Here is a 20,493-nt window from a genome sequence, read left to right on the forward strand (position 1 = left end):
AGCAGCGCCCAGGCGGCGCCGCGCAGCATCGCCGGGATCGACACACGGCGGGGCGGGAGCCGGGACACTGAGGGACGCAGGGGGAGGCAGCGGAGAGCAAGCTGGGAACGCAGCGGGGACGCAGCGGGGACGGAGCGGGGACCGAGCGGGAACACCGCGGGGGACCGAGCGGGGATGGCGCGGGGACGCAGTGGGGACAGTGTGGAGCGCAGTGGGGACAGAGCCGCACGCCGCGGGGACAGAGTGGAGTGCAGCGGGGACAGAGCGGGGACCGAGGGACCTCGCGGTCCGTGCGGGGCCGGAGTCGGCGGGGCCGAGTGCGGTGCGGGAAGCGCGGCGGTCGGGGAGCTCCAGCGCGCTCGGGTCGCGGCTCCGCTAAGGAAGGCGCCGGGCGGGACCGCGTTCAGGGCCGACCCCGCCCCAGGGGCCGCAGCTTAAATATCCGGCCGGGCGGTCCCCGGGCCTGGGCGGGGCCTGGGCGGGGCCATGCAAATAAGGCCTCTCTTAAAGCGCCAGGCCCCGTGGGAGGGCGAGGGCGCTCGCTGCGCGCGTGGGGCCGGCCCGCGCGGGCGGGGAGGAGCTCCCAGGCCCCGGCTTTGGCGAGGTCCTGCCGCAGGGACCGTCCTCCTCCTCCGTGGGTTCCCAGCGAGCCCAGAGGAGGCGACTTGCTCACAAGGCAGTTCTGAGACACCGGGCCTGCCTGCCTGAGATGATGGGTCGCGGCTCTATTGCAGAGTGTCCCCAGTCGGGGCAACCCGGGCTTAGCAGTACCCGGACACCCTTATGGAAGTGGCCAGGGCCAGCCCCATGTGGCTCCCCAAGCGCTGAGCCTCTGACACTTGTTTGGGGGAGCTCCTGGTCTGGTTTTCTATGAGGATCCCTGGCCTGGGGGAATTCAGGGCGCTAAACAGGTGTTTGCATCCTGGCATCAGGAGAAACCCAGGGAGGTTTTCTGGTGGGTTCAGAGCCCTAAGGGAACCTCACAGCAGGAGAACCTCCAGCAGACTCCAGGGTGGGGGGCTTTAAGTGCGGGAAGGCTGGTTCTGGCCGACCTGGGGGCACGTGGACAGAAGTTAGTGGGCCTGGACCACGGCAGTAGGACCTCCAGAGACGACAATTCAGATTCCGTGTCCCCCGCCTGCGGCCATCCCCAGGCCTTCTCCCGCCTCTGGGACAACCGACCTCACACCTGGTCCTTCCCCAGGCCTGTGCAGGGTCTGACTCAGGGGGCTGAGGCCCTCCCCCACCGCCTTTGTCTCAGAATCCTGGTGTCAGGGGATGTGTGAGGGCCGGCCCAGCCCGGGGCCCCTGGAGATGGCTGTGAGCTCCCAGAGATCAGCAGAAACAGCCAGACGAGAGCAGCAGCTGTCGCCGAGTTTCTGAGCACTTCTACGTCGGGTCCTGTGTTTTTCCTGCGTGTGAGCGAGCACGCATGTGGAAAGGTCCTCTGAGTGTGACTGACTCCGGGGGGGCTACAGGTTTACACAGACCCCGGTCAGCCCCCAGCGTCAGGGAGGCAGGCCCTGTGGGGCACGAGCCCGGGAGCAGGCTCCCCTTCAGCTTCTGTCTGGCTCCCCTGGGCTCAGCTGCGAGAAGGCTGTCCAGGCCCGGCTCCTGCCCCAGAGACCCCCGGACGCCAGGACGGCTGTGTGGTTCCAGTGAAGGGCGAGAAAGGTCAAGGCCTCCCGTCTTCAGAGGAAAAGGTCAGGGATGACATCTAATTACAGGGACCTTGCCAGGAACAGACGCCCACCTTCCCAGCGGGAACCTGGGGTGGGGGCACACCCCACTTGCTCCCCTTCCCTCACACGTGCACTTCCCCACTCACACGCACACAGGCATGCACACACCCACACACATTTCCACATGCGTGCTCGCTCACGCGTCCACACCCACACTCGGGCACATGCGCGCCCACGTCCAACACTGCGCATTCCCGAGCATCCCTCTGCAGCTCCGCTGACCGTCTCCTGAGCACAGGTGAGGGCCCGCGTCTGGGTTAGGTTTTGGGTCCACCTGGGGCCCGTAGGGAGGAGCGCTGCCCCAGAGAAGGGCTGTTTCTCCAGACATGGTGGGAGTGGTTGGCCTAGACAGGGGGTCCCAACCAGGGCACGCGACTGAAACCCCTGGGCAGCTCCGTGAGAAACCCAGGCCTGGGCCCCGCCCCGAGGGCAGGTGCTGGTGGGTCTAGGCTGCAGCCGCTGCAGGAATGGCCCGTGAGGCCAGGCTCACTGGGGGCCCAGGCCTTGCTGCCTATTTGAGCCTGATCTGGGAAACTGGGGGTTAACACGAGGCCCCACCACTGCTGGGCATTGCATTTCAAACACACACACACACACACACACACACACATACACACACACAACTCCACAGGCAGCAAAAAAGAGGGAAAAAATGTTTTTTTTTTCAGGTGCTAAAAATATTATCAGGAAATACTTTTCAGCAATGTGCCGTTTTAGGTTCCCCTCTGGACTCAAGGGCGCCTTTGTCTCCGCCACAGAAAGTCCACATGTATCAACACCAAAATCGTTTTATCAAGCAGGCTCATGTTCTGTGGCCAGGAAACTTGAACCTCCCCAACAGGCCTGTGACATTTTAGTTTAGGGCCTGAGTGTGTGTGCCATTTCGATGGGGGAGCTCTGGAGGCGAGCTTGGGACACCCCGGGACTTGGGGGCTTGGCCAGGGGCAAGGTGGGGAGTGTCCTTTCCACGGCGCACCTGACCCGGTGGGCCTGCCCCCGCAGGGCTGGGGTTGGGCGCCGGGGGAGGGTTCTGGCTGGGGCTGCCAGAGGGCTTGCTGGCCATGCCTCCCACAGCGTTCTCCCCAGAGGCAGCTGGTGAGCACAGATGTCCCCAGAGCTGCTGCTCTCCCATGTGGGGGAAGCCAGGAGCCCCTGCCCAGGTAAGCCTCACCTGCTCCAGGAATAAGGCTAGGAGGCCACACGGCCCAGAGGGCAGCCCACCCTACCTGGCTGCCCCTCTGAGAGGCAGGACTGGGTCTTGGCACAGCTGCTCCCCTGAGGCACAGGTGGGAGCGCCTAGCTCTGGGTGCGCAGCACTCCTCCCAGGAGGGGGCCGTCCTTGGGGTCCTGGGCCCACTGGGCTCCGCCCCCTGTGTGCAGCAAGGGGGCGCTGCCTCCAGGGAGCCCCCACACACCTGGACACCTGACCGGGCTTCTGCTATCAATCTGAGAGAAACGATCAGAACAGGTTCAGCGTTTGCCACCTGGGATGCTCGCTGCTGCTTTCTCTAACAAAACCAGAGCAGGAGCCGGAGAATCTGCAGGGAGCGGCCCACACTGGGTACGGCGGCCGGGCTCCGGTTTGGGTGCTGTCTAGGTTCAGGTGTGGACAGACGCCTTCTGGCGCCCACGGGCAGCTCGGCGGCCTCGTCCCCCAGCGCACAGGGCAGACTCGGCTTCCTGAGCGCTCTGCAGGCCGCCAGGGACAGGTGCGCGGGCATGCCGGAAGGACACTCAGGTGGCCCCGGCCCGTCCCTTCGCCGGGAGGTCTGGCAGCTGATAAAATCAGTCTTCTGTGGCATTTTTCATGACGTGAGCGAAAGCCTAATGACAAAACGTCAAGTAGAAGTTTTTAGAAAGGGTATGCGGCGCGGCGCAGGCAGCAGCGCTCGGGTTTTGCCTGAGGCTCTAACGTGACGGGGTGCAGGGGGTGGTGGGTCTCTTTTTCACAGGTTTCGTTGTTACAATTTTTATTTTCAGTTATTTGAAAAAATAAATGTTTTCTAAGCCGGAATATCAATGACTCCGGTTTCAGCTGGCCATTTCCTGCTCCAGCTGTGGCCCAGCTGAAGCTGCTGCCTCGTCTGTCTCCTGGGAACCCAGGTGGCCCCTCTCCTGCACTCTCCTGCTCTCCTCCGCTGGGGGCTGCAGGCCTGTCGTGTGGCCCTGGGCGGGCTGCTGCCCGGGTGCCTGGTAGTCCCCCTCCCACTGTGGCCTCCCCCGTCGCTGAGGGCTCGTGCTGGGGCCGGTGTGGGCAAATGACACCGCACAGAGGGCTCACCACGCAGCCTCAGGGGTGGGCTCTCCCCATTTTACAGAGGAGGAAACTGAGGGTAGAGCACCTGTCCAGAATCGCACAGCCGGAGGGGGCGGAGCTGGGATCCCTCCGAGGCTGAGTCACAGACTGATGCGGGCCAAGGGGGCTCTCACAGTCTGGAGGCGGCCGTGCCGGTGGCCAAGAAGCCGCTGTGAGCAGCACCCCGGGCACTGGGCCTCGCCCCGCCCGGTTCTCCCAGCTCATGTCTGTCCTCCAGTCGGCAGGACACTGCCTGCAGCCTCACTGGCCTCTGGGCTCAACTCTGACCTCTTGCGGACTGCCTTGTGGCCTTGGTCACAAGCAAGACCTCCTGGAGGCCCTGCCCCTCATGTGTCCCGGGCGCTGTTGGAGGACACAGCGGGGCTCCCCCTGGTTCCCTGGTCATTGTCAGACCCACAGGCTGCTGGAGATGCTCAAGGGAACACTGAGTTGCTCCCATTGGAAAAATCCTCCTTTTCCTAAGTGTATGACTTCATGCTGAGTAAGTAAAACCTAGCATCTCCTGCGGGGATGGAAGTATTCGTTAACGTAAAAAAAAACCTAGAGGTTTTGCAGGTGCTGTGGAGTCCCGCGTGTGCATCTGGGGGCAAGGAAAGAACCAAATCACCGGGATGTTGGGCAAAATATGGGGGGGCTTTCATTTTACTACTGAGAAGTCACCTGACCCCTTCCACACCTGGGATACATTTCCTTCTTCACCCTGAGCGTGTCCTTAGTGCCACTGAGACCCCAGTGACGCCTCAGAGCTGCAGACTCCGATCTCCTCACCACCCTCACCCGCCCCTGGGGTCCTGTCTGCTGGGGGGCGGGGGTCTGTCTACTAAATGCCAGGCCCTGGGGACCATGCATCCTCTGTCGGGCCCCTTCCTCCCCCACTTTGCATGGCACTCTCCCGAAGCAGGGGTGTGCCGGCCCACTAGCCCCCACTGGTGGCACGTCATCCCCAGCACCGCCTCCTGGGCCCAAAGCAGCCATGCTAATGGGTGGCCCAGCTCTTCCCCTCCAAGCCTGAGCTGGGCCTCAGAGTCCCCTCCACAGAGCCGCCAGGAAGCAGGCAGATTTGAGAGGCAGAATGATGCCCGTACGCCCCTGTCCGTCTCGCCGCTGCCCGTCTCGCCGCTGCTTTTGAACACTTGACTGCACGTGGGAACGCCATTGCTAATTTTTTTAAATGTTTTATTTATTTTTGATACAGAGAGAAACACAGCATGAGAGGGGAGGGGCAGAGAGAGAGGGAGACACAGAATCTGAAGAAGCATCCAGGCTCTGAGCTGTCAGCACAGAGCCCGACGCAGGGCTCGAACCCACGAACATGAGATCATGATCTGAGCCGAAGTCGGAGGCTTCACCCACTGAGCCCCTCAGGCGCCCCAATTCCATTGCTAAATTCAAGCAGAAAGCAAGGTCTTGATAGGGTGGCCTGTTTTAAGCCGTGGATCAATCTTGAAACAGGCAGGCGGCGATGGCACATCGGGACAGCAAGGTGCAGGGAAGGCCGGGCGGCGGGCTCGTGAGCCCCGGCTCTTCCCCCCGCCCCGGGGGTCCTGGAGGGCAGCCAGCACCCGTGCGCGCAGGAATTCCTTGGACTGGCTGGTGCCCCGCGTCCCGTGAACGTGTCACTTACAGAACAAGGGAGGCATTTGGGGAGGATAACAAATCACTCTGGCCGAGTCCACGGGGGAATGAGCAAAAATGCTAACAAGGTGAACCCCACAGAGGCCCAGGATGGCTGCCTCGGTTCCCCCGGGAGTTTGCCCAGAGTTCAGAGGCTGGAGAAGTGGGGGATTCTGTAACAGCTCCAAGTCTCCCGGCTGGTGCTTCCCATGGCCGGCGAGTCAGGGGGACCGGACTCTGAGTCATTTCCAGCCACCTGCCCCTGGAACAGGCCTGCAGTTCCGGACGCAGGAGGGTCTGTGGCCTCTGGACGAGGGAGGTGGTGGCTGGGCCTTGCGGGACATTCTGTTTTTGGCTCCAGTTGGTGGAAATATTTTCCACGTGTTTCCCCGGGTTTATAGAGCTGAGGGCATGGAATGCAGCCTGTGGCCGCGGAAGCTGGCCTGATGGGGCCTGGCTACCAGGGTCTGGCCAGATCAGTGCGTCCCAAGTGGAGCCAGAGTGCCAGGCCGGGGACAGGGTGGCACCCGGGGGGGAGCGTCCTGGAGCACAGTCCAGGGGGCACAGAGGTGGATGTCCCAAGGGCTGGGCAAGCATGGAACCCAGTGGGCTCGCGGGGCGCCTGCCGGCATAGAGCCCCAGAAGGTGTGGTGGGCACTGGGCCGTGGCTGCCTGCACCATGCTCTCTGAGTGGCGGGAGGCGTCTGTCTTCCTGGTGGCAGCTCTGCCTGTCGGGTCAGCACTGTGGCGGGCTGGCCGCCCTGGGGGCTTTTGCAGGAGGGCTCACTTTTTGGGCCGGAAGACCTGGCTGAGGGGGGCTTGTTGCTGCAGAGGCACCTCTGGGTCCAGCTGCTTCTTCAGACTGGCCACCTGGGGACAGGGCAGGAGCTCAGGTGGGCAGCCCCCCGCCCATGGTCGTGGGGGGCTCTGGGGCTCCTAAGGAGAGGCGGGTGTCTGGGAGAGACACCAGGCGGGTGGGCTGATTTGCTGGCTGCCGCGTCGGGAACGTGAGGGGCCACGCTCATCGGGGACACCCGCCCTGCAGGTCCTGGGGACTGAGGCCGCTGCACACCCGCCATGGATGGACCCCGTCCCTTCAGGCCGTGAACACACCCGACATGATAAGGAAATACATGCTGCTTAGCTTATAAATTTGGCAAATGTGGTTTGGTGGGTTGGGGACACTAACTTGGGGGTGACACTGGGTAGTCACTTTACCCTTCTGCGTTTCAGCTGGAAAGTGAGGGTTTTGACCAGATGGCGCCCAGGGGCCCGAGGGTCAGCCCCAGCAGGTGTGTGTACGGGTGTGGTGGGGGGCGGGGCAGCGCCGGCACACCCCGAGTCCCTGCCATGCCTCCTCCCCACCTTGTCCCCCCCTCATCCCCACGTTCACCACTGTTCTCCCTTCCCGACTCCGACGGACACGTGCAGGCGCGGTGGGACACTTCAGCGGCAGTGACCTCTGACCCAGGATCTGTCCTCACCACTCCGCCTGAGGGCAGGGCCATGGAGGCGTAGGGAGGGTGGTGGCCTGTCCCAGAATGCTCGCTCTGCCCCTCAGTGCGAGGTGTGGCTGCAGGGATGAAGTCTGAGAGCCCCCGGGGGTGGCCGGGCCACCGGGCCACAGTGCTGGGACCTCCCTGCCGCAAGGCCTTTGGCGGAGGCCAGGCAGGTACCCTTGCAGTGTGCTGCTACAGGGTGCCCGTCCCTCCCCACCACTCCCCTGCCTGGGGTGCTGAGGTCCAGGCCCCACTTCCTCCTCCACGACCTTCACCCGCTGCTGGTGGGTCTGGGGAGCCTGCAGCAGCCCCGTGAGGCTGCTTGGCGTCCGTGGCCGGGTCCTGCCAGTGCTGAGTGGCCAGCTCCCAAGCCGCTGGGCCAGGGCCTGGGCCTGCTCGGCTCTCTGGGCCCAGGCTGAGAACCTGGTGGGGCTGCCCACCTGCCTGAGGGCACAGCCCCTGCCCAGGACTGGCCTGGCCTAGGGGTCCGAGCACATTCAGCCCTTGGGCCTGGTCTGGTCTAGAGCCCCACCCACGGGCCTCCAGGCGGGGCCTCACAGCTGTTTTCCTGGCATCCCAGTTTCTGCGTGGCTGGCCTGGCGGGGGGGACAGTTTTCGGGCGTCACAGAATGATTCTCGCCCCCTGCCCCTAGTGCCAAGTCCTTGTGTGGAGGGGGGGTCTGGCCAGCGGTGGGAGAGAGATGCCCCCCAGCACCCAGGAGCAGCCCCCGGACTTGCTCCCAGGCCTGCCTGGCCCTGTGCTTCCCATGCTCCTCCGGACCCGGTCGGTTCTGCACAAGCTCCTTTGGCAGTGACAGCGCTCCCTCGGGGCCTGCAGAGACGCCCAGGAGGGGCCCGGAGCCTGGCTCCACCCCCGCCTGCCCCTTGCGTGTGAGCCTGGGAGACCCCACTGTCACCTCGGGCTGGGTCTCCAGACACTGTCCGTGTGGGAGCTGCCCAGCCCGTCCCTCCCTGCGTGTGCATCCGCTGGGGCGTGTGCGGCGTGAGACCCACCGGCCACTCCCTGCCCCTGTGTGCACCCCGGGGCTGGCCCAGCTGACCTGCCGCTGCTGGTGGTGCCTCCGCACCCTTTCCCCTTCCGGGCGCAGGCTGTCCATGGGCCGGCGCGCTAGCTCCTTCTGGGCCCCCGGCCTCGCCGTGTCCCCTTCCTTCCCCAGCATCTCCTGCTCCATCTGCAAGAGCCCAGGTGGCAGAGTTCTTAGTGGCCTCCTGGCGGGGGGATGGGGTCAGGCCAGCCTTCCCCTCTGGAAAGGAGGTTCTGGAAAGGGCTCTGGGTCCCCTGAGAGCAGGCTGGGCAGAGGGAGCGCCCTGCAGCCAGGGCGAGGGCTGAAGGAGGAGCACGGGGTCCAGGCGTCAGGCTGCTTAGGCCAGTGGGGGAGGGGAATGGCTCTATCTTGTGGGGTGGCCTGCCCGGCCTGCTGCCCAGGGGCCCATCCTGCCACTGCCCTGGCCTCATGGAGTGCCAGCCCCTGTACTTGGGCACCCGAAGCCAGCTCGAGGGCCCTGACACTCTGACCCAGGTCCAACATGCCTGTGTCCCCACCATCTGTTTTCCTGGGGGGTGTCCCCAGTGGAGCCCCCTTCTTGGTGACCTTCCCCAGCATGCTGGGCACAGGGCAGGGGGTTCACATCAGGGGACTGAAGAAGCAAACATTTTCAACGGGAAGTTTGGTGGGGGCTCCTTCTATCCCTGGCGGGTGGCCCTTCTGGAAGAAGGCACGGACACCCCAGGCTGTGCCTCGTGGGTGCGTGATGTGGATGATCTCCTGGAAGCCTGTGGGTGGGTGCTGGGCCTGGCAGCAGCTGGGGTGAGATTCGAACCCAGGCCCTGCTCTACAAACCGGGCCCCCTCCTCTACCCTGCTCTGCCTGCCTGGTGGGTCCCGCTGGCTTGGGGCCACATCCCTCTGCCCCTGGGTGCCAGGCCACTCCTCTGTTCAGTGTCTTCTTGCCCGGCACCCTCTGTCAGAAGACACTGTCAGTAATTTGGTCAGTGACAGGAGAACAGCGATTCAAAAATAACGACTTCTTTCTTCAGGGGTGAGAAAAACAAAGGGTCCGCTTCCATTGAAAAAGGAAGTCCTGTTTCTTTAAAAATCCAGTTACACTCCTGGAAGTGCATGTTAAAAAGAGAAGAGAAAAGTGAAATCCAAAATAAATAAACGGCTACATCCGGGTTTCCCCTCCTGAGACACCAATAAAGGGTTTATGGGTTTGGGGCCCCTCACAGCTGACCTCCTGGAACTCATTAGCCGCCCCTCCCCTCCCCTCCCTGTCCTGGGCCGCGGGGGCTCCCAGCTGGCTCCGCTGCCCTGGGCAGTGCCCCTGCGCCGGCCAGGCTCCCAGGAGGGGCCCCGGAGGCCTGGGCTCCCCCGACTGGGCAGTTCTGTGTCGGCCCACCCTTCAGGAAAAGCAGGATGACTGTGACCGTGACCGTGACCATAGGGGTTGGCCGGCCCTCCTCCCTGGGAGGGCAGGTGGCCGTGCATGGACAAGCTAGCCAGTGGCTTTCAACGACTGTCCTGGCCTGCTGGCTCCTGTGCCTGCATCCTGTTCCCAGGGTCCCTGCCCCCGGCTGCCACCCCGCCGATCTGGCCACTCCCCTCTAGAAAACCCACTTGTCAGCTGGACGGTGTGGTCTGGTGGCCAGGGCCTGGCGTTCACACATGCTTGGGCAGACGCTGCTGGAGGGTCCAGGCCCAGCAGCGCCCTCGCCTGGTGGGGCCTCACCGCTGTCCTTGGGGGCCCACTGGTCCGACTGCACCGGAGCCGGCCTCCAAATCAGAGAGAGGCTGGGGGACAGCTGGGCACGGGGGGCCTTGGAAGGCCGACATCAGCCCCAGAGGGACCCCGCTGCCTTTGGTTCTGCATCTTGCTTGTGGCACAACTCCGCACCCCCGTCCTGCTCCTGCTGTGGCTGGTGTCCTTTGTCCTCCACTGCTTGCTGGCATCTGCACGTCATGCTGGCCCCTGTGTCCTCCAAAGTCTGTGAGCTCTGGGCATCCTGGGCATCTGCTGTCTCATTCACTTCATGGGCAGAAACTCGGTGCCGGTGAGGCCACACCTGGCCTGTGTGGTCCCCCCCAGGCCAGTCTGCCCCACATAAGGCTGGTCCCACTGGTCTAGGTGAGTGGGCAAGGCATGCAGTGGCCAACTCGGGGGTCTCCTGGACCTGAGGTGGCCCCTACCGATCTGTGAGGCTGTGTCATTTAACATGGACGCCCCCCCGCCCCGTCCCCCTGGGAGACCCTGGCTGGGTGCCACCTTCTGGAGCAGCGGTGAGTGACAAATGCCTCTTCCCTGGGCCTGGTCCCCTGTGTGGAGGTGGCCCCCTTGGCACACACCTCCCACACCTCTGTGGGGGCCTGCGCTGCGGCGGGAGGGGTGTGAGCTGGCAGGGCCGCGTCCCCTGGCTTCTCTGTGCCCACTCTGCTTCAGGCCGCTGCTGTGGGGGAGAGCCATGAGGGTTTCTGCCCACATGGGGCCCAGGTGTGAAGCCGTAGGAAGGCCACCTACCCGGGGACCGTGGCTGTCACCCTCAGCACCCCTCCCGACGCCAGGACTCTCGCTTTGCCCACTTGTAGGTGGGGTCGCTGACCGCGAAGGGTCATCAGCCCAGCGAAGGCTGTCCCCAGCCTCCCCTACTGCCTGATTCCTCCGTATTCCCCGCTCAAGCCCCCCGCCTGTCTGCCCCAGAGGGGGCTGTGAGGGTGTAACCTTGTCACAGGCAGCCGGGTGTGTCTGTCACACAGCGCCGTCCGTCTCGGGCAATGTGAGGGGGGAGGGCCCCCTCCATGGCGGGCACCCGCTGGGTGGGCCCTCAGAGCCATGAGTGGGCATGGGGCCTGGGCCGTGTTCTGCTGGTTTCCTTCTCCGGGCCCCAGTTTCCTCCTAGGTCAACCTGGGCTCCAGGAAGATGCTCTGGTGACCCCCACCCCTATTTCAACTTGAGTAGCTCCACTGTGACCTGTTTCATACGTGGAGACCAGATCTCCCACATCTGGGGACAGGCGCCAGAGTTACTGGCCGCGGGCCTCGGCCTCACTGCCTCCCTGCTCTCTCCCCGTCTTGCCCGGCATGTAGTTGTCTGCCTTCGCTCGACAGCTTTAGTTGGGACCCTGTCTTGCAGGCTGCCCTGTGTGAGGCAGCTGGCGTCACTAGCAGGCTTGTCCCCTTGACAACATGCCTTCCTGGTCTCCCGCTGTGGAGGTCTGCGCCTCCCCTTGCAGGGCACTCCCAGGGGCTGGCGTCATTTCCAACGTGGACAGCAGAATCTGGGGCTCCAGGGGTACGCGGTGTGCCAGGCCACACAGCCCCCTGCAGGGCTGTGGCCCAGATACTGGGGACAAAGCCGGCGATTTGCTGTGGCCCGGGTGCACTCCGGGCCTGGGGTGATAGGTCTGCAGGGTGGCCCTGAGCTCGGAGAGAGTGGGCAGGTGCAGAACAGGTGTCCATCCGGAGAAGCACCTCAGGCAGCCCGGCCCTGCCTGGACCCCCACGGTATGCTCCCCTTTCCCCCACCACCGCCGGCCCCTCCAGGGACCCCCCCTCCCCATCCCGCCCCTGCAGCCGAGCCCCGCCCACCACCCCCGGGCGCGCAGCACCGCGAGCTCCCCCTGCAGGCGGGCCGGCAGGTGCGCGGCGTCTTCTCTGCGGGACGAGCCGCCCCCGTACTTGGCTGCAGAGCGCGGAGCCCAGCGGGGCTCTCCGCTCACCCGCCCTTTCCCCCTGAGCTGTGCGTCCACAGCCGGCCCACTGTCGTAGGGGCGCGTGATGTGGAGCCAGATACCCCGGGAGAGGCCTCGGGCCTCTGACTCCCTCCCGCCTCAGTTTCCCCGTATGTGAGCTGCAGTGTCTGGGCGTCTGGGAGGTGCCAGGTGTGAACACCCACGGCTGGCATCTCCCAGAACCTCCCTTCCTGCCTGGGGAGGAGGGGCGATGCTTCTCTAAAGGGAAGGCAGGGCCCTGCCCTGGGGGGGGGGTGTCCCTCACCTGCAAGGGCTCCAATGCGCCCTCGGCCTCCTGGCATCTGCGCTCCAGCCTGGCGACCTGCGCCTCCAGCAGCTTCCCCTTCTGGGCCAGGCCCTGGCTGTGCCTCCGGCTCTCCTCCAGGGCCCCGTGCAGGGCGTCCAGCTGCTCCTGCAGGAAGGAATGGTGGGGTGTCCTGGACACGCGGCCTGGGCGTGTGCTGGGGGCGGAGAAGCAGCTGCCTGGATCCCGCTGGGGGTCGCGGGGATGTACAAAGGCAAGAACAGGTCGAGTATGGCGAGCACCTATCAGGCAGTTTGCTCTGGAGCCGTGGTGGGGAGGGGGCGCAGCGCAGGACTCGCTGAGGGAGGCCCCCCCCTTGGCAGGCTCCCTGCTGTGGCCGGCATGGCCTCCAAACCGCACCCCTCCCCCGCTGCCAGTCCTGTGACCCACAGTCTGGTAGCTGTCCTCAGCTCACGGAGCCTGGGGGGCTCAGCCTGTGTGCCCCCTGTCCCCTTCTGCCTCTGAGATCTGCCACCGTGTGTCCCCCGCCTCTGTCCCTGCTGCGTGCCCAGGACCATCGGCCCTAGGACACTGCTCCCTGCCCCACGGGTGCCCTGGACACACCACACATAAACGGAGCCCAGGCAGGTGGGATGGCCCCCGCCGCTGCCCCTCCCCTGACACCCGAACGCCCGCCCTGTGCAGTCCCGGGCCCCTCTGCCTTCGCCCGCCCAGACCGGCATTATTTGCTTGGGCACCCATGACGCCTCCACTTTCTGTCTCCAGGCATGGTCGCAGGGTGGCCTGGCCGCACACTTCAGTCCGTACGGTGAGCTGTGCCGCTCCCTCAGGGTGAATACCACAGAGGGGACACGGCCTGGACCACCCAGGCTGCTCACTCTCCAATGAGAGCCTCTCGCTGCCCCCTGTCCCGCCACCCTCAGCCCGGCTTCCCCGCAGAGTCTGTCAGCTGGTGTGCCTGTCCCCCCGCTGGGAGCCATCCCAGGCCAGCGCCCGTGTGTCTCTTGGGCCCCGGAGTGGGCACACCGGGCGCCTGGAGAGCTCTTGTAAGCAAAGAGACGCACCTAAGCCTCTTCGAGTCCGCCTGGCTGGTGGCCGTCCTGCCTGCCGTGACACAGATAAGGCCAGGCCAGCCTCTGCGTCTGCATCTTCCTGAGTGTTTCGTGGGGGAAGTGGCCTGTGCCTTCCGGTACCTCGGACTCCAGAAAAGCAGGCGTCACACCTGCTGGTGCTTTGGGGGCTGAGAGGACAGGCGGAGGTGCGGTGCAGGGGTGGAGGGGGCGTGCGGGGTTGCCCACGCGGGAGCCCGTGGGAGCTTGGACTCAGGGGCGCAGGACATGACTTGAAATCTGGAGACAGCTGTGGGGGCTGAGGAGCCGCCGTGTCCCCAGGGCTCCCAGCCTGCACTCCTGGGTGGTCCAGGACCCACGTTACCAAGACGGAAGGGGGTGCATGGGGGTGAGGGGTCGGAGTTCAGTGTTGGGGAGCTGCCCAGGAGTCACTGGATAGGGGGACAGTGTCACAGAACCAGGTAGCTCTGGAGGCCCAGGGCACCGATGGCCAGGGGGAGGGGAGGGCTGTCCAGGTGGGAGGGGAGCGGGGGGAGGGAACAGGTCCTGGGTCTAGGGGGTGTCAGAGCAGAAGGAGGACCAGGAGGACCAGAGGGAGGGAGAGACGGCCCCCTCTGTGGAATGCCCCAGAAGGTCACAGAGACACACACCCATAAAGGACCCTCTGGATGGAAACAAATGTTGCTTGTGACCTTTGCACGTGTGTGTGAGGGTGGGGAGCCGAGCTGAGGGTGGAGGGAGGGGCAGCTGTTCCCAGAAGCCTGGCTGGGGGAGGGGAGACAGCGCCTGCAGAGAGGCGAGTGGGGTGGGGGGCAAGCGGGGGCTCGTTTGAGAAGAGGGAGACGGGGCGCGGAGCCAGAGGGGGAAGGCCGGAGGCGCTGGCCGCCCGGGCCAGCCCTGCGGCCACAGGGCGCCGTCGGGCCATCGAGGAGCATTCACGCGGTTGTGCCCAGGGCGCCAGCCGTGGGCCCTTCCGCCCGTTCGCTCACTCGGTCGTCACCCACGTGAACTTGCCCTGCTCTGCTCGTGGGGGAGGCTGATTCAGAGGCGGAGGGGAGGGGTCGCTGGGCTGGCCCTGGACAGCCTGCTTTCTGTCTGACGCGCGAGTGCTCTAGAATCGGGCAGCGGGGACGGTTCACGTGCCTAAAACCGCAGTGACTCTCCCTTCCCTGCACGCTCGGACCCGCTGCTTCCCGCCTGTGCACATTTCCGGCAGAAACGCAGAGGGTTCCTTCGAATACGGCTTAAATATTTCATGGTATTTTAAAGAGGCCCAAACCACTTATGTGAAGGATTACGCTCCTCTTGTAATGATTCAACTTTTACGGAATTCAAATTAACCGTAATAATTGCACGGTGCACCCTTTATGAACGTCAGCCGGCGCGCCACTGAGTTAGTCTCATTTCTGGTGTCGCTTGGGTTCTGAGTCCGGACGCGCTACGAGGCTAGGGGCTGGCCTCCCAAACCCGGGTTCAGGGTGAGGGTCCAGTGCCGCCCCGCTCGGGTCCTGCCCTCGGAGGCCTCGGGGCCCCGGAAAGCCCAGCCCGGGCAGTGCTGGGACGTACGGGGGACCTGGTGCTGTCACCTGGGCTGCTCGCCATCAGCCTGCCCTGCGCCCCCCTCACTTGCCCCTGCGCCCCCCTCACTCTGACCATCCTAGCCTCGCCATCAGTTTTACTATTGTTTCTCAAATTTTCCTTTAAAAATCTCAAACATCTATTCTTTATCTGTCAGCTTTGCCCAGTTTCCCTCTAAACATACCATAAACAATTAGACAAAACCAAACCGCGAGCCAACGGCCAGCAAACAGCCTGCAGACCAGGGCCCTTCAGAGCTGATCGGAAAGCTCCAGCGGCCCGGCCGCCCTCTCAGGGGCCCGGCTCGATACAGCCACGAAGAGAGGCACACCGTGCATGGTTCTTTTAAGAAGTAAAAACGGAAACTCTTAGAAAAATGATAAAAAGAAAAAGAACTCATGTCAGAAACCCGTGGCGCACACGGGCCCCCAAGGAAGGAACCAATAACTGGGAAGCCTCACTGGGGGAGGAGGCCCGACTGTAAACATCTCACTTATCGGTTTGAGAAATGAGGGAAATCACAAACACCAAAGAGAGGAGGCTAATACGAGCCGAAATGAATCACTGTGGGCAAAAATGAGAGAAGAGGTGAAGCTGTTTCTTTTGAAGACGATGCACCTGAGGAGCTGTTGGCAGATCACACGGCAAGAAGCAGCTAGAAACCCCCAATGCTGGGGAGGAGATCCAGCCTCAGAGCCAAATACGACGGAGCTCCAGGGATGAACGCGTCCAGCTTGAGACCGAGCCGCGGATGGAACAAAACATCAAATCCCACGGGAGCATCCTCAGCACAAGTGGAGAGGGGAGAGGCGGGCCGAGGCGGCCCGCAGAGAAGCAGGGGAGAGGCGGTGAGGTGGGTTATTGAGCAGAGGTACCGACCGTCGCCGGCCAGCCCCAAGCACCCTCCCAGGAGCCTGACGCCGGCCAGTCCATGAGATGCAGGTGACGGAGAAAGACAGAAAGCTCACCCCCTTTGTTGCATGAAGGTAAAATAGTCTCAGCACCCAAACTCTGGTAAACACGGCGCCCTGAGGGGATACAGATGCAGACACTCGTGACTAAGGGGCGGCATGGACTCCGGGCTCAGGTGGGCCCGGGCGACCTGCGAAGTCTGCCGGTCCGTGAGGCCCTGCAGCTCCGGGCTTTGCTTCTGGAACCTACTGATGCTGTTTGGGCCCCGGAGGCCGGTGCTCGGGAGAAGAGGGTGTGTGCAGGGCCCCGGGGGCAGGGGTGGGGTGGGCGTCGTGAGGTCTTCTAGCTGGGGAGGCCTTGGCCTGGCTCTGATGGGGGGACACTCAGCGGCCTCTCCTGGGGGGATGTGCGCCCACGCCCCCCACTTGCTCTGAGGACCCCCGGGTGCTGTGTTGGGCGCAAGTCCTAGTGCTCGGGGCTCGGTTCTGCACTGTTGATCTATTGAATTCCCAGGGTAGCCCTGGAAACGGGGAGGGATTTGCTCTCAAACAAGAATCTTACTGTTTGCATAGCACAGCCTCCCATTTAATTAGAAAATATGTTTTTAATTAACTTTCTCTTGACAAACACATTGGTTCATGTGAAACAGGGGAGGGGGGTACCCAGCCATGAAAGTGAAAGCAGTCGAGTCAGATGCAGACCTTGCTCTACGGGCGGCCGGTGGGCGACCCTGCGGAAGTGGTGGGGGCGTGGCCACGCGTCCTGCGCCCTACCCGGCTCCCTGGCTGCAAACACTGCAGCTGGGATTTGCTGTTTGTCCAAAGGGCCTGCGGCCTCTGGGCCTTAGGTGTGTCTGTGTGTGAATCCTCCGGCCCAGGTGCCCCTCAATGGCCAACAGGTTAAAAAAACCGGGTAAGGAGCGCCTGCTCGGCTCAGTCGTTGAGCATCGACTTCAGTGGGGTCATGAGGGCTGGTGGATTCGACCCTGCGTCAGGCTTGGTGCTGCGTTGCAGAGCCTGCTTCGGACCCTCTGTCCCTTCTCTCCCTGTCCCTCCCCTTTTCACACACTGTCTTTCAAAACAAATAAATAAATATTTAAATACTGGGAAACATCTTCCTCAGACCTGGAGATCAGAGACTTTGGGGGTTTCCACGAGGTGAGAGCACACAGAACCAAGTGGCCTTAACATCGGAGAATTGCTAGAACAACGGACAGATTTTAGCACATAAACGTCACTGAAAAGTTGAGTAAATTCTGACGCAGGGGCAGAGAAGATTTGAACAACATCCAGGGGAGCCCTCTGCGCCCGCGTGTGGGATCTCACGGGACCTCGGGGACGCTGGGTCAGGGCTGGAGGGCAGGCCAGTAAGGACGGGGCCACAAAGGCCCCCAGCCCCCTGGCCTGCAAGTGCCGAGAGGGGGGACACCTGCCGCCACAGCCAGCCGGTCCCTGGTGCCGCCCAGGGCCACCTCCGCTGCCCTGCCCCCTCCCCACAGCCCCGAGGTCCCTGGGGGTCCCCGTGGCCCCCCCTTTCTCTCTGCCTTTCAGCTTGGGCCTGAAATACCTGGACAGGGACATGTGACGTCCCAGGTGGGTCTCCCTCCACTCCTGACTTTGAACAAGACCAGACCCCCTTCTTTGAAGACGTGTGGAGGAAGACTTGACACTAGCAATCAACTGTGGTTCAGGAGACAAAGCCACTCCGAGGGATCAGGATGAGGGTATTGTATTGAAAGAGAACCGAGTTTTGCAAGAAATGGGAACATGTGTCAGAAAATGTTCACTGACACTCTCCTGAAGGAGAGATGAGGGTGGGGAGCCAGAGCAGAACAGTCGAGATTAAAACACAAGGAGCAGGGGCGCCTGGGGGCTCAGCCGGTTGAGTGTGGAATGTCTGACTCCCGATTCTGCTCAGGGCGTCGCCTCACAGCTCGTGAGCCCCAGCTCCATGTTGGGCTCTGCACTGATCGGGGAGCCTGCTTGGGATTCTCTCTCTCTCTCTCTCTCTCTCTCTCTCTCTCTGTCTCTACCCCCCACTCCGATAAGCCAAGCAGGGGGAAGACCCTAAGGTCTCTGGGACGTGGCGGGGAGCTGGCGACAGGAAGGTGACATCCCAGGTCAACAAGGAGGAAAAGGCCCAGGGCGCAATGTGGGGCTGCCGTGACATTTAGGACAAAAGGAGGCGAAGAGGCTGGGGGAGAAGAGAGGGTTTTTGGGTGGAAATAACATGCATTGACCGACGCAGATTCCCTGCATGCAGAGAGGGACCCCTGCGTGGCTGAGACAACAGAGGAAAGGAGTCCACGTTTTGGGGACATTTTCGAATTTCCAAGATAAACGGGCTTTCTGGCATCCACTCCGGAAGGAATGATTCGAACCACCTAGACATTATTACCTTTCTAGAACCAGCTGAGCCTGGGGTCAGAGGGCACACAAGAAAAGAAGTTGGAGTAGAAACAGGCCCCTCCCAGTGAACTGGGGTGTGAGCCTCTTTCTGCCAGCTGTGACCCGCTGGGCAACGGCTGGCGCCCCATGGGGCAGGTGGAGTTCTGGCTCAGCTCCTTGGCTGGGAAACGGGCTCCGATGAGTCTGCAGTGGGGCCTCAGGTGAGGATGCAGCCCCTACCGCCAGCGTGTGGCACCCTGCCGAGGGAACTGCGGGCCTTGGGCCTGCGGGGCGGCAGCTCACTCACGGGGTTCAGTCAACCGTCTGTGGCAATGGCTGCGCAGCGGTTCGGAAGGAACACAGCGGGCGCTGCTCTGAGCACAAACCCGCGGGGTCTGTGGACGGACCCCCGCGGGGCACTTAGAGGAAAGGTGGAGGCGGGGCCCTCTGCAGCAGGGGAGGCCCCAGAGGAGAGCCCTGGACACGGGTGCAGAGCGATCGAGGCTGGTGGGGGCGGGGAGCGAGAGGGCGTCCCCTGCGCACGGGCGCGGAGACAGGTTGGCTGCCATGCTTGCTGTTCAACTTTCCCACCCCTTGGAGGGGCAGGGGGGCAAATACGCCTGGAATAAAAGGCTGGCACGGAAGTAAGTCATGAGGAAGCGTTAAATCAGCAAACATCCTGTTAGCAACCAAAGAAAACCAGAGCAAAGAAATTATTGCAAAACTTGTAAGGGGGATAGATTCCTTCAGAAAAGGCACAGACTCCGAGGTGGGCTTGCCACTAAGGCCAGGCGGATGAAATGAATGGTGACTGAAAGCATATAGGAGGGAGTCTGGGGCAGGGACGGGGTGGGGGCGGAGTCCGGGGCGGGGACCCAGGGGTGGGGGGCGGAGTCCAGGGTGGGGGCGGAGTCCGGGGCGGGGACCCGGGGGTGGGGGGCGGGCCCTCCCTGCAGGTGCAGGTACATCAGGCTCCCGACACATGGCACGTGTGACGGGCGTCGGGCGCTCTGGGCTGCCACGAGGCAGAGCGGCCGAGAAGCTCTAAGTTCTGAGGAACGTGTCCCAGAAATCTACAAACCAAAGACCCTTGTGCACGAAAGGCGGTGTCCCCTCCTGGCCCACATCACTCCTGGCTTTCATAAACTCGGGAGACAGATCCAACGTGGAGTATTTGATTGACATATTTGCAAAGGTTGGCTTGATACATGCATTTCACGATGTGTAAGCCGCAAACAGAAAGTGTTATTTTCTAGTATGCACAGAACACACACGTGTGAACACACCTGTAAAATGGAGTGCGGCCCCGCCCCTCCTGACCTGGGGGTCTGCCCCTGGCTCTGGGCCTCTCCAGCTCTGTCATAGGGGTCAAGTCGCTCCCTGCCTAGGACTCAGTTTCCCTAATCTTTAAAACAAGGCCAGGACCGCCTCCAAGACAGCTCTGCCAGGAGGGTGCTCCCGAAGGGACTGCCACGTCCCTTGAGGCCACCTGCTCCAGCCCAGCTGTGCTTCTGCCCAGGGGACCCCAAACCTCCGCTCCCCCAGGTCCCACCCAGCCTGTGCCCACCTGGAGCCGCTGCTTCTCCCGGCCTGCCGCCCGCGTGCCGGCCAGGTGCTCCTCCTCCAGCCTCCGGAGCGCCTCTGCCTGCAGGCCGCGCGCCGCCTGGGCGCTGCTGGTCTCGCCGTCCGCCCGGCGCCAGGCTGCGGGGCGAGCAGGTGATGCCAGGCTCCCACGCTTGTGTGGTGCCACGCGGGGGACCCCACTCATTTCACAGGCGAGGAAACTCAGGCTCGCTGAGTGTAAGTGCCTGGGAGCTAGACGGTGGGGGCTGGAGCCCCCCCTCCTGACACTTCTCTGCCGCTCGAGGGTCCCCGGGGGTGGGTCTGGGGCCCTGGCTCCCTCCGCTTGCTCCTCCTCCTCCCCACGTTCCTTCCTTCCACAGACATCCCTCCTTCCAGACACGTCCTGGGTGGGCCCGCTAACGGGTGCGGGACAGTAAAGCAGAGGGGAGACTAGCAGGGCAGGGGTGCTCTCTGTGGTGACGGGGGTCAGAGACCGGCTGGGGGGATGGGCCTCGTGACTGTGGAATCGGGTTCCAGGAGGTGGGCATGGCGGGACGGGGGTCTGCGGGCCCTGTGAGGTCTCTGGACTGTGTCCCCTGGTGGCGGGGAAGCCCCTGTGACAGGGCACCAGACCAGCGGCCAGAGTGGGAGTGTGGGGGGAGCCCTGGGAGGCGGCGGCGCGGCCCTGGCGGGTCCGCGGGGACGGGGTGAGGGAAGGGGGTCACCTTCCTCCGCCTGTGCCAGCGCCGTCCGCAGCCGCGCCGCGTGGGCCTGGGCCTGGGCGCGCTCGCGCTCCGCC

The 20,493-nt window shown here is 63.5% G+C and overlaps 1 protein-coding gene across 1 annotated transcript in view; it reads right to left on the minus strand.

Moving 5' to 3' along the window:
* Positions 1–5,368: 5,368 nt before the first annotated feature.
* Positions 5,369–20,493, minus strand: part of CROCC2 (ciliary rootlet coiled-coil, rootletin family member 2) — a 64,894-nt gene continuing 49,769 nt past the window's right edge. The window contains exons 26-30 of the mRNA XM_029933511.1: positions 20,420–20,493; positions 19,699–19,832; positions 12,185–12,331; positions 8,234–8,365; positions 5,369–6,543 (exon numbers count right to left, since the gene is read on the minus strand). The exon at positions 20,420–20,493 is cut by the window's right edge and continues 280 nt beyond it. Of these exons, the coding sequence (XP_029789371.1) occupies positions 6,457–6,543; positions 8,234–8,365; positions 12,185–12,331; positions 19,699–19,832; positions 20,420–20,493 (574 nt within the window). The 3' untranslated portion in view covers positions 5,369–6,456. The remainder of the gene's footprint in view (positions 6,544–8,233; positions 8,366–12,184; positions 12,332–19,698; positions 19,833–20,419) is intronic.

This window comes from Suricata suricatta, chromosome 3 (assembly GCF_006229205.1).
Source record: "Suricata suricatta isolate VVHF042 chromosome 3, meerkat_22Aug2017_6uvM2_HiC, whole genome shotgun sequence".
NCBI classification, from domain to species: Eukaryota; Metazoa; Chordata; class Mammalia; order Carnivora; family Herpestidae; genus Suricata; species Suricata suricatta.